Here is a 13435-nt window from a genome sequence, read left to right on the forward strand (position 1 = left end):
TGCTAAAGAAAATCAAGAAGTTTTAGTTGAAGATGAGAATATAGAACAAGAAGCTGCTGAGAAAAAGAAGAAGAAGAGAAAGTCGAAGAAAGAAAAGGAAACAGAGGATGAGAAGGAAGTTGAAAAGAAGAAGAGGAAGAAAAATAAAAAGAAAAAGGAAGTTGTTATTGAAGAAGAAGAGTTTCTAGAAGCTGTGAATCAGCAAGTAGAAGAAGTGTTTCAAGAAGAACTGAATAAGGAAGAGCAACTGAAGGAAACTGCCAGAAAGAGAGAAATTGCTTTGGGCAAGGTAAAGTCTGTCTATGAGAAGAAGAAAATAAAAAGGCTTGAAGATGATTATGAAGGGTCCTAGAAGATATCCAAAGGTATACATATCTCTGAACCTATCTCTGTCTCTGATTAAATTCAGAACCTGTACCAACAGAAGTACTGGTTACCCCTCAACCAGAAAATCAACCAGAAACAGCCCCAGCAGAATCACCCCAACACACCAATGTTCTCACCCCTCCTTCTTCTCCCATTACCAATGTTCTTACCCCTCCTTCCTCACCCATAACCAACACTGCTTCTGACCATCCCCTTGAAACTTTCGTTCTTGATATCCAACCCCTTCAAACTCTTTTTCCTCCTCACTCAAATATCTCCTCTTCTCAACCTCCTCCTCATGCTAACTATGAACCCATTATGACCCCCTCTCAAAATAATCCCATTGATAACCTTGTCTCAAACAATTCACCTGAATCAGAATCTAAGAGTTCTGGTTCTTTAGAACAACTATTCCATGACTGCAACTACACACCTAAGCCCCATCCTAAACCTGAGCTTGTGGTGTTAGAAGCTGAGTCAGAAGAAGTAGAATCTCATATCTCTCTTGATAGAGAACCTCAACCCTACTTCTTTCTGAACCTAGATTCTGCTATCACCAGACTCAAATCCCGCCGGGAATTTTCTATTGGTATACGTTTTGAAATATTAAAACTGAGATTGCAGACAGATTTAGAGACTTTGAAGGCAGCACATCATGCCCGGATGGATGATGTTGAACTGAGAAATCTATGTAGGATGTTCAGAAAAAAGATGAACTATGTGTTCTGGAAGCTTCATAAGGCATGTGAAGCGGAAGCTCCTGGTCATCTTGGATTTCTAAGATCTTATGAAGAATTATGGGTCAGTCATCTCAAGTGCAGATATTGCCTTGAAGAAAAGGAATTTATTGATGTGCTTGCAGAAGATGTATCTGACCAAGAGCCTTGTCTTACCATGGTTGTGTGGAAGCCTCAATTTCCTGTTCTGACTGGAGATTTCCAGTGGTATTCAATTGGCTAAGGGAGAATCCTTCTGAGAAGGCACCTAACATGGTCATTCCTGAAGTTGTCTACCCTTCAGAAGTTGTTGCTCCTGCACCTCCAAAGAATCTGGCTGAGATTCTTCAGGCTCTAGAGAATGGAGATTCTGATCTTCCTATCCCAGATTATTCTGAAGATGCTTCTATGGTAGAAGCTGATGTTGAGAAACAAGCTGATGAGAATCATCCTACTGAGAAACTTCCTGCTGAGGAAAATCAAGATGATGTTATCACGTTAGATGCTTCTGTTGGGCATGCTATTCCACTGAATGCTGGTAGTGAAGCTTCTTCTGGTGAACCCTCTCTTCTGGTGAAGACTATGGAGGCTCTTCAAAAGAATCAAGCTGATCTAGCTTCTCGCCTAGATAAGCATGAAGATGCTCACACTGAGTTTCACTCTTTCATGAAGAAGCAATCAGAAAGCACTTCTGAGATTCAATACCTTCTAGCCAAGATAGTCTCTAGGCTAGGCTAGTCGTAGTCATTTGTGTCTTAGTTGTCTCTTGTTTTCTTGCATCTGTTTCTTGCATTTGTTTTGTATCTTCTGATATCTTTTGATGAATCAATGAAATCTTCTCTTCTCTCATATTGTCTGTTTTTCATCTGAATCTTTTATGCTTTTTGATGTAATGACAAAAAGGGGGAAAATGTGATAATTGATTTGATTTATTATATCAATTGCTGGGAGTAAGTCTCAACATTTCTAACATTATTTGCAAGTTCTATGTCTTTGAGATTTTTGCAGGATTGAAGACATTCTGAAAAAGCTCAACATGAGAAGCAAAGACATGGGGAAAAGCATTTTTGTATAGAAACATGCTCGTGGAAATTTGAAGCAAGCTCAGTGCTGTGAAGCTTCAAGATCAGAAGCAAGAAGGAAGAATGTTCTGATATTCTCGTGGCAGAATATGCTCTAACACATTCTTATCCCTTATATGTCCTGATGCATTTTATGTGCTCTGATACATATTTTATGTTCTGATACATATTTCTTTTAAGAACTGTTTGCTCTAATACAGGTTCTTTCTTAAAAGAATATTCTGATTCATTCATGCTCTGACTTTTGTTGTCTAGTTTGTTCTGAAACATTTCAGGATGTAAAGATGCTCTGATGATGCTCTGGTACATTCAACAATGTTCTGATACAATCAAGCATAATGATTCAAGAAGAAATTCAAAGCTCTGAAGCTGTCCTATGGAAGCAAGAAGCAGAAGCTCTGAATGTTCTGAAGTTCTAGGTATTTGTGAATGTCTCAACTGAAATAGAAAATACTCAGGGAAGTCTTTTATTTGTAAATTTCTTCCAGTATTTATTTCAGGGGGAGATTATTCATCTCAAGTGGAGATTGTTAATCTCAGGGGGAGACATATTCACACACTATGTTTATATGCTTATGCTATAACTGTGTAATTGTCTTTAGCCGTATGATATTCTGAGTGCAAATTCATATCAATTATATATGTTTTTGTCATCATCAAAAAGGGGGACATTGTTAGAACAAGAATTGTTCTGATCAATATTACTAGTTTTGATGATAACAATGTATATGAATTTTGCTTAAGACAATGTGGTACTCTAATCCTATGCAATTTCCATTTTAGGAAATATATAAAGAGTATGCACAAAATCAGCACAAGAAGCACTGACTCAGAAGGTTCAAGTATGCAACATCAGAACATGCTCTGGCAAGACATCAGAAGATGGTCAAGCAGAATCAGAACATGGTCTATTGAAGTATTAGAAGAACTTGAGATCAGAAGCAGAAGCACTGAAGTTCTCATGGTATCATGCTAGAGGCACTTCAAGGTTAGAAGACAAGAAGATGCTCTGCACCAAGCTATTTGACTCTGATTAATTCAAACGTTGTATCTACAAACATCATATCAGAAGCAAGTACAAGATGGCAGTCTACGCTGACTGACAAAAGGAACGTTAGAAGCTATTAAAGGCAAAGTCAGTAAAAGCAGGAAAAGTAAGGCTCGAGGTAGTTGACAAAAGAGTGAAACATTAAATGCAATGCTGTACGGATCACGCAACGCATTAAATGCTCCCAACGGTCATCTTCTCAAAACGCCTATAAATAGTGAAGTTCTGATCAGAAGCAAGGTTACGAAACCACGAACAACTTTTCAATCTTGCTGAAACTCTGCTGGAATCAAAAGCTATCAAACTTCATCTTCAAACTCACTTCATTGTAATATATTAGTGAGATTTAAGCTTAGAACTTAAGAGAAATATCACAGTTGTGATTATAGCTTATTAAGAAGCATTGTAATACTCTTGTAAGAATTTGTTTTACATTCATTTGTAAAAGGTTCCTAGAGTGATGAAGGTGTGATCAGAATACTCTAGAAGACTTAGAGGGTATCTAAGTGGAAAACCATTGTAATCAAGGTTGATTAGTGGATTAAATCCTCAGGTGAGGTAAATCACTCTAAGGGGGTGGACTGGAGTAGTTTCGTTAACAAAGAACCAGGATAAAAATCATTGTGCAAACTGTTTTTATCTTAAGAGTTTTAAAGCTACACTTATTCAACCCCCCCCCCTTCTAAGTGTTTTTCTATCCTTCATTTTCTTCTTCTAAGGCCTAGCAGGACCTTCTCCAACAGTCTTTCTTTTCTTCTCCTTCTGCTTCTCCTTATGTTCAACTTTCTTCTTTCCTTTATCCTCTTCCTTTTTCTTATCTTTCTTCTCTTCCTTCTTTTCTCTTCCTTCCGTTCTTTCTTCTGTTCTTCCTTCTTTTCTTCTTTCTTCTCATTACTCTTTTCTTCACTTATTGCTGGAAGATCTGGCTTTCTTTTCGTTCTTCTTTCTTTTTCTTGCACTACTTCTGGACCTTGATTAGCAGTAGTGGCAAGTTTTTGCTTACTTATCCAAATAGGATCGCAATCAGAACATACTTCCTTGTGCATTGCAATGTATTTAACAATAACTTCTGGAAGTTCATTTCTGGAGAATAATTCAAAGTCAGCCAGAGCAGGACCTCTTCTTGACCGAACTTCAGTGTTCACTTGGGGAGAAGTTCCAATAGATTGAATTAAGCCCATCTTCTTCAAAGTACGAGCATTCATGCTGCTTCCAATTACTGTATAAGGATCCTTGACAATGCCAGCTTTCTCCAGATCCTCAACAATCTTTGTTTGAACCAGAAGATCTGAGATAATTTTTCCAAAAGGAATAATGTTTCTCTTGTACTTGGGATTCTTCTTTCTGGCTTCATCACTAGATTCCTTCACATGATGCCACATGTGGTTGAAGATGATAAATGGAAGATCCACCTTTTCCTGATTATCAATACAATACAGAATGTATTGTTGGTTCTTGCTAACATAGTTTGAAGAAGCTGTTGCCTTTCTGTGGTAGATGCAACCCAGAAGAATCTTAGACAAGATTCTGTATGAAGGCTTCATTGTCTTGATTTCTGTAGATTCTTTTCCGTCCTGGTAGATTTCTCCATAGACAGCCTCCCAATCTGTTCTTCCTGGAACAGCTTCAGAAACACCTTCAACTGTTTCTAACCCAAATAACTTCCTTAGAAGGTTTCTTGTAATAGAGATACGTTCACCATGAACGATGGAGAGAATGGCCTTTGGCATGACTGTTGCATGAACCCAGAATTCTTTCACCATATCTAGATAGACTGGTCCACACAAACCATAGAAGAACGCTTGCCATCCTTGAAAGGTCATAGCATCCTTTAGATGAATATCATGTGCTTCCAGGTTATCAAAATCAACCATCATTTCGCAGATAACCTCTAATTCATTCAAGGGAATAGAACATGTTTTCTGGGCAATAAGTTGTTGTTGTTGTTGATCTTGATTATGTTGTTGTGAAGATGAACCAACTTGAATCTTAGATGGAGAAGCCATTGAAGCACTACTGAGATTTCTTGATTTCTTTTTAGGGTTTTTGAAAAGAGAGAAAAAGAGGCAGAAATGCATACATAATGAACAGTGACGATGAATGAAAATAGATGAAATGATAGAGAGATGCGTTTATATAGGCACGAATTTGAAATAATATGCAATGAAATTCTGAATGAGAGAGATTACAGAATTTGAATCAATCACAATGAATGTTGAATGACGTTAAGAGAGATAACGTGAAATTTGAAATGATTTGCACAGTTACCTAGGGTGGCGTCTCATCAACTGCACGCATGCTTATCCCTTCAGAATGAACACGTGTTCATCATCTGGAGTAGCTGGTGACAGCTGTTTTACTTTAACAGAAATTCTGAATCAACTTAGACATATAAAATGTTAGCAATAACAGAATCAGAATATCTAAATGATCAACAAATCCAGAATATCTGATAAGAAAATAAATACACATTTCAAATCCAATCCATATATCATATCTTCTCATCCTTTCATTCTGGGCATAAATCCATACTGATAATCTTCAGAATGAACTTGAACCTATCTTCAGCAAGGGGTTTTGTGAAGATATCAGCCCACTGATGTTCTGTATCCACAAAGTTTAAAGAAAGAACACCCTTCTGAACATAGTCCCTAATAAAGTGATGTTTAATCTCAATATGTTTAGCTTTGGAATGTAAGATAGGATTCTTAGATAAACAAATAGCAGAAGTATTATCAAAGAATATAGGAATGTTACTCTCATATATCTGATAATCTTCTAGTTGACTCTTCATCCACAGCATCTGTGTACTACATCCAGCAGCAGCAACATATTCTGCTTTTGTTGTAGAGAGGGCAATTATGGCTTGTTTCTTGCTGTACCAAGAGATCTGATGACTTCCCAGAAACTGACAACTTCCAGAAGTACTTTTCCTTTCAACTCTATCTCCAGCGTAATCAGCATCACAATATCCTACTAAGTTGTATTCTTCAGATCTTCTGTAGACTAAACCAACATTAGTAGTACCTTTCAAATACCTCAGAATTCTCTTAACAACAGTTAAGTGAGATTCTCTAGGATCTGATTGGAATCTAGCACACAGGCATACACTGAATAAAATATCAAGTCTAGATGCAGTAAGATATAGAAGAGATCCAATCATACCTCTGTAGAGCTTCTGATCTACCTTCTTACTTACCTCATCCTTACCTAATACACACGTTGGATGCATAGGAGTCTTTGCTTCTTTGCTTTCTGAAAGATTAAACTTCTTCAGAAGTTCTTTCACATACTTGGTCTGATGAACATAAGTTCCTTCAGAAGTTTGATTAATCTGGATCCCATGGAAATACTTGAGTTCTCCCATCATGCTCATTTCAAACTCTGCCTGCATAGACTTAGCAAACGCCATTCTAAGTGTAGCATTAGATGTTCCAAATATAATATCATCAACATATATTTGACAAATTAAAATATCCTTTTTAAAGGTTTTACAGAAGAGAGTTGTATCCACTTTTCCTCTAGTGAAACCATTATCCAGAAGGAAAGAACTTAATCTTTCATACCAAGCTCTAGGAGCTTGCTTCAGGCCATATAATGATTTCTTTAACTTAAAAACATGTTCTAGAGACTTAGAGTCTTCAAAACCAAGAGATTGGTGGACATATACTTCTTCATCTATATAACCATTTAAAAAGGCACTCTTAACATCAATCTGATACAGAGTGATATTATTCTGAGTAGCAAAAGAAATTAATAAGCGAATAGATTCTAACCTGGCCACTGGTGCAAAGGTTTCTGTATAGTCAATGCCTTCTTGCTGACTATAGCCCTGAGCAACCAGTCTGGCTTTGTTTCTTACAACTTCTCCTTTCTCACTCAGCTTGTTTCTGAAGACCCACTTTGTTCCAATGATGTTAAATCATTTCGGTTTTGGAACCAGATCCCAAACATCATTCCTTGTAAACTGATTTAGTTCTTCTTGCATGGCAATTATCCAGTCAGCATCTTCCAGAGCTTGATCAACAGAAGTTGGCTCGATCAGAGATACTAGACTAAATTGACATTCTGCATTGTTCTTAAGGAATGCTCTTTTTATGATAGGATCATCTTTCTTTCCAATGATAACATCTTCTGGATGAAAAGAGTTGAGTCTAGAAGATCTTCTGAGTGTTGGCTCTTCAGATATTCTAAGATTCTCTAAAGAAGCTGCAACTTGATCTTCTGATACTTTGCTTTTGGGTTCTTCTTAATCTGAGTTAGAGATTTCTATATCTGGAAAATTCTCAAACTGCTTTGGCTTTTCAAGACCAAGCTTATCATCAAATCTAATATTGATTGATTCTTCAACTACAAGAGTTTCAGTATTGTATACTCTGTAGCCTTTTGAGCATTCAAAATATCCAAGTAGAAAGCACTTCTGAGCTTTAGAATCAAACTTATGCAGATGATCTTTAGTATTCAGAATAAAGCATACACATCCAAATGGATGGAAATAAGAAATGTTGGGCTTTCTGTTCTTCCACAATTTATAAGGAGTCTTATTTAGAATAGGTCTTACGGAGATTCTATTCTGAATATAACATGCAGTGTTAATTGCTTATGCCCATAAATGCTTAGCCATATTGGTTTCATTGATCATGGTTCTGGCCATTTCTTGTAGAGTCCTATTCTTTCGCTCTACAACTCCATTTTACTGTGGAGTTCTAGGACAAGAGATATCATGCGCAATACCATTTTATTTGAAATAAATTTCAAAAAATCTGTTCTCAAATTCACCACCATGATCACTTCTAATCTTTATGATTTTGCATTCCTTCTCAGAATGAATCTGAGTGCAGAAGTCAAAGAACACAATATGTGACTCATCCTTGTGTTTCAAGAACTTTACCCATGTCTATCTGCTATAGTCGTCTATGATGACTAATCCATATTTCTTCCCTTTGATTGATGCTTGAAGGTGTTTTCATGTTGGCTGCATTATTGGTAAAACATACCTGGTTGATATTGTTTTATGCAGGTTGCATATGTGTGAAGCTAATACAGTATTTGTAGTGAATGTCATGATTGATGTCATGACATCCGTGTGTGACAGCAGGAGCTGTTATTGTTTATTAAATGTGTTTCCAGATTTTTCCTAATTATCAGTTTAGGAAACATTTTATTGAGTGCTGCATATGTCGTCCAGAAGATCCTGCTGACAGCACATTTTGTAACAGACAGTTGGCGTGTGAATTAGGTTAACTTTGTTAACCTTAATGTGTTTCTTAAAAAGCCCAAGGCCCAAGACTGCATATAAAAGGACTGCAATCCTAGTTTGGAATGCAGACAGAAGATTGTATTTTGTGAAGAACTATTGTTCTGTAACTGTCTCGTGTGATCCACGCTTTTGTCTTTGATGATAGCGTTGGAATTAGTTTGTGTTTGTGCAATGTCACTCTAAGCTTTTTAGCACGAGTGTGTGTCTCTTGATTGAAGCTTTTAAGCAGATCAAGGTGTGTTTTTGAAGAGTGTCTTCTATCTGTAATTGTTTATGTGTTTATGTGTAATCACTGCTGTGATTGAGGGGGAGTGGAATTGAGATATTCCATATCTAGGTAGAACCTAGGTAGAAGGGTCATTGGGTAGTGATTAAGTGAGAAGTTATAAACGGGGGAGTTTATCTTTGAATTGATACTACTGATAGTGGATTTCATCCCTGGCTTGGTAGCCCCTAGAGTAGGTTGTTTGAACCAAACTGGGTAAACAATTTTATGTGTTCTTTACTGTTTTTATGTTGTTTAATTATTACTGTCTGTACTGCGTAGTTGTAGATGTCATAACATTCGATTTGACATCGAGCGTGTGTTACTAGAATTTTCAATTGGCATCAGAGCAGGCACCCTGCCTGTTTACATCTGGGTGAGATCTAGGGATAACAAAATTCTTGTACTATGGAGAAGGAACTGTTAGTGTTTGGAAATAGACCACGTATCCTGGATGGCTCTAATTATGACTACTGGAAACCTCGTATGGTAGCATTCATTAAGTCAATGGATAGCAAGGCCTGGAGAGCTGTTGAAAGTGAATGGAAACATCCTGAGAAAATTCTGGAAGATGGAACCACTGTTCTAATTCCTGAAACTCAATGGAGAAGATCTGAAGAAGAGTTAGCTATGGGAAATTCCAAGGCCCTAAGTGCACTATTCAATGGTATTGACAAGAACATTTTCAGACTTGTACAACACTGTGAGCTGGCTAAAGAAGCTTGGGATATTCTCAAAATAGAACACGAAGGCACGTCCAAGGTAAAGATGTCGAGACTTACCACCATGTTTGAAAATCTCAAGATGAAAGAGGATGAAACCATTTATGAGTTTTACATGAATGTCTGTGAGATTTAAAACAACTCAGCAGCCTTAAGAGAAAAAATGACTAAAGAAAAACTGGTAAGGAAGTCCTCAAATCACTGCCTAAGCGATTTGATATGAAGGTAACTGCATAGAAGAAGCTCAAGACATCAGCATCATGAAGCTGGACAAACTTATTGGTTCTCTCCAAACCTTTGAGTCAAGCATTTGTGAGCCTGTTGAAAAGAAGAACAAAAGCATCGCGTTTGTCACCAACACAGGTGATAATTCAAAAGAAAGCAATGGTGGAAGTGATGAGAATTTATTGGACGCCATAGCCATGCTTGGAAAACAATTCAACAGACTTATTAAAAGAGTTAATCAGAAGTCCAGATCGAATGTCAAGAACACTTCCTATGACATCAATCAGACATATGACTCAAGCAAAAGGTTCAAAGATGAGGAGAAGCCCTATCTAGGGAAAGGGGTCCAGTGTCATGGATGTGAAGGATTCAGACACATTAAAGTTGAATGTCCTACCTACCAAAAGGAGCAAAAGAAAGGACTGACTGTTACTTGGTCTAACGAAGACTCAGATCCAGAAAAAGAAACTACAAAACATGTCACAGTTTCAACAAGAATCTATGAATCTGATGATGATTCCAGTGATGATGAGCTAACCTTTGATGAACTTGCTGCCTCATACAAGAAGTTGTGTAGGGAGAATGCTGAAGTCTGCAAACAAGTGGAGAAGCAACATATAATCATAAGAGAGCTAGAAACTAAGAAGAACAAATATCTTGCAGCCATAGACTCCCTCAGTAGTGAAGTAAGCATGTTGAACCACAAACTTGATCAAATGACCAAGTCATTCAAAATGCTGAACAATGGATCTGATACTCTAGAAGAAATTCTGGAATCTGGACAAAGAACAGAAGACATGTCTGGAGTGGGATTTGTGGCTAAAGAGGAATTGATCTCTGGACTCATGAGGACAGAATCCAAGTTTTGTGTGACTAACCAGATGTCAATCCAATTGTCACAACATCAAGGAAACATAAGAAGGAGGCACTCAAAGAAAAGGTTCTAGAAATGGAGGTGTCATCACTGTGGAAGATTTGGTCACATAAAACCGTTCTGCTTCAGAATAGTTGGATATCCAGACCACACTCATCGAGCCAAACCTGAGTTTAACACCTACAACAGAAAACAATGATGGGCAGATAAGAATGTTGCTCTGGTAGCACATACTTCATTAAGGAGGCCAGCAAAAGAAGATTGGTACCTTGATAGTGGTTGTTCAAATCATATGACCGGGAGGAAGAGCTCTCTAGTAGATCTCAAACTAGAAGAAAACAACTATGTAACCCCGGGTGATGGAGAAATAAGAGAAGTCAAAGGTTTTGGAAAGACAGAAGGGGTGGGTATCCCCAATCTAAACAATGTTCTACTTGTACAAGGACTGGCTGCAAACCTTATAAGCATCAGTCAGTTGTGTGATGAAGGATTTAATGTCAGTTTTACCAAAGAAGAGTGCATCATCACTAATGAAGCAAATGAGGAAGTCATGAAGGGATTTAGATCTAAGGATAATTGCTATCTATGGAAGCCTGACACTCCTGTCCACCCCTCTGATTACTCCATGATAAAAGAAGAATTAAAAGTTTACCATCATGAATCTGATGAATCTGATGAGTCTGATGAATCTGATGAAGAATCCTATGTTGGGGATCTCACCATAAGTGAACTTTCTACTAATTTTTCTGAGACCTGTGTAATGAATGAGAAATTGTGTGCAAAAGTAAGGGAGTACAGAAGTATCAATAGATTTCTGTTAGAAGAAAGAGTAAGCCTTGTGATGGACATTACAGATCGGGAAAGAAAATTTGAAGAGTCAAATGTGAGCAATGATCCTAAAAGACTATCTGAAAGCAATGTCACCGAGAATGTTGCAAAAACATCTAAAGACATTGTGACAAAAAAGTGTATGTTGGGTATCTGCTACCAAAACATATTATAGCAATTAATCCACGTGAGGGAATACCATTTGGGCTTTGTAAAAATCCATTATTTGAAATTTCCCTCACTCAGTGTGTATATAAAGCTCCCTCAATCCCCTAGTATACTAAAAATGGCAAACTTTCCTAGAAGTTCTCCTAGCTACTGTCTAGGATTGAACTACTTCAATTGTTCTCACAGGCGTGAAACAAGTTCTGGTTCTCTAAGTTTCAGAATGTCCCAGCAATCGAATGATGAATCTCCCTATTCGGACTCGGCAACACCGGAAGAGTCCCCTAACCCTAATAGGATTCATAAGGTTGTCCCTTTAAGGACGATTAGCAGTGACGATGTAAAGGCCACAAAGCCTAAAACGACTCATGCAAAACGGCCCAAGGAGGGTAATCACAACAAGGGTACCAAATCCTCTGCATCTGCTACCATGGAGGAACTTACTAAAGAAGGATCCAAATATGTCGACAGTGCAATTACCAGGATTATTACTCGTATTCTGAAGGAGAATCATCAAGTGCCTGGAATATCTATTCCTCTTCAAACTATAATGGCTGATCCCCTCAATAACACCAGTAAAAGCTGAGGCTGTTCACACCGTTGATAGTGACCCAGAAATCAACAAGGATGAACAAGGGTTTGCTAAGAATACCAATGTTGCCGAGGATGTCAATGACATCGGAAATAATGAGCACCCTAAGGCCAATACTGAAACTGATACTAATGTGGTAGACTTAGATGAGTACTCTGACGACGAATTACTTACCTCCTTGAATCCTAGTGTAGCCAACAAGCTAATGACTAGAAGAAAAGGCAAAGCTGTTGTCCAAGGTTCACCTAAAAGGAGCACTCAAGTGAACAACCCTGCTGTCATACCCCAAAATTTGCCTATCTTATTTCTCTTAAATCAAACTCCTATCAAAGTTCAAGACTCAAAGACTTCCCTCCTAAACAAAGGCTCAAGAAACTAGGGTTTGTGGCTTCCTGAAGAAAATCAATGAACCAAAGGCTCCAAGGCATCTCATATGGCTTATGATGTTTCAAACTACCTCTATGACAAAATTCAGGCTCTGATTCAAAGGATTGATCACTCAATTGCTCGGAAAGTCAACTGTCGACTAGTTGGACCTAAAAGTCAACTATGGTCAAAATACAGTCAAAACTCCTGATTTTTTGTCAACATCCTTATTTTGAAGTATCATTCACCATTTGATCAAGGATTGATCATGGTTCATCAAGAAAAGATCAGAAATCAAACAAATTCAAAAGTTCCTAAATTAGGGTTTTCATAGGAGAAAGTCAACTGAACTTTGACCAGCCATAACTCTTACATGGAACATCAAAATTTTTTCATCCAAAGCTCAATTTGAGAGAAATTGAATTCTCTACAATTTTGTCTCTCACAAGCCAAGTCCAAAAATGATTCATTTGAGAGATATGGATCAAAAGATTATAGGTCCTTTTTGAAAGTCAACCAAAAGCAGTTTTTTGTCAAAGCCAATATCATCAAGATAAAATCCTCAAATGGAAAAAAGCTTCCAAAGTGGCTTGTAGAAGACATCTTGAGGTTTCCAAAAGGTCCTAGACATCTTCCATATCTTAAAAATTGAGAGAGATATGCCTTGTCAAAGTTGGTCGATTTTTTTGGAAAAAATATGAAGCAAATGAGGTTCAAATTGGACTTTCTTACAAATGGGCCCAACCTTTTATGGCCCAAGCTTATTTCCCAAGTATCCAAGAGTCTCTAAAGCCCAAGCTCATTCTTTTTTTTTTGTTAATTTATTTTAATTCAATTTAAACTAAATAAATATTGGAAATAGTCAAAGATTTGATTAAGTCCATATTTCCATCAATGTGTTCAGATAAAATCATGATGGAATTCGG

At 37.4% G+C, this 13435-nt stretch overlaps 1 protein-coding gene across 1 annotated transcript; it reads right to left on the reverse strand.

The window, feature by feature from the left end:
- Positions 1-2579: 2579 nt before the first annotated feature.
- On the reverse strand, positions 2580-5218 carry LOC131613627 (uncharacterized). Its single transcript, XM_058885280.1, has 2 exons — positions 4108-5218; positions 2580-2602 (listed from the first exon to the last, which is right to left on the reverse strand). The coding sequence occupies exons 1-2, from the start codon at positions 5216-5218 to the stop codon at positions 2580-2582; spliced, it is 1134 nt and encodes a 377-aa protein (XP_058741263.1).
- Between the last annotated feature and the right edge of the window lie 8217 nt (positions 5219-13435).

The sequence above is a fragment of the Vicia villosa genome, linkage group LG6 (genome assembly GCF_029867415.1).
Source record: "Vicia villosa cultivar HV-30 ecotype Madison, WI linkage group LG6, Vvil1.0, whole genome shotgun sequence".
NCBI classification, from domain to species: domain Eukaryota; kingdom Viridiplantae; phylum Streptophyta; class Magnoliopsida; order Fabales; family Fabaceae; genus Vicia; species Vicia villosa.

Coding starts and splice junctions, on each gene's coding strand:
- LOC131613627 (XM_058885280.1), bottom strand. CDS start 5,218: ATGGCTTCTCCATCTAAGATTCAAGTTGGTTCATCTTCACAACAACAT. Junction 2,603..4,107: donor AGCAATAAGTGAAGAAAAGA/GTAATGAGAAGA, acceptor TTTCTATTTCAG/TTGAGACATTCACAAATACC.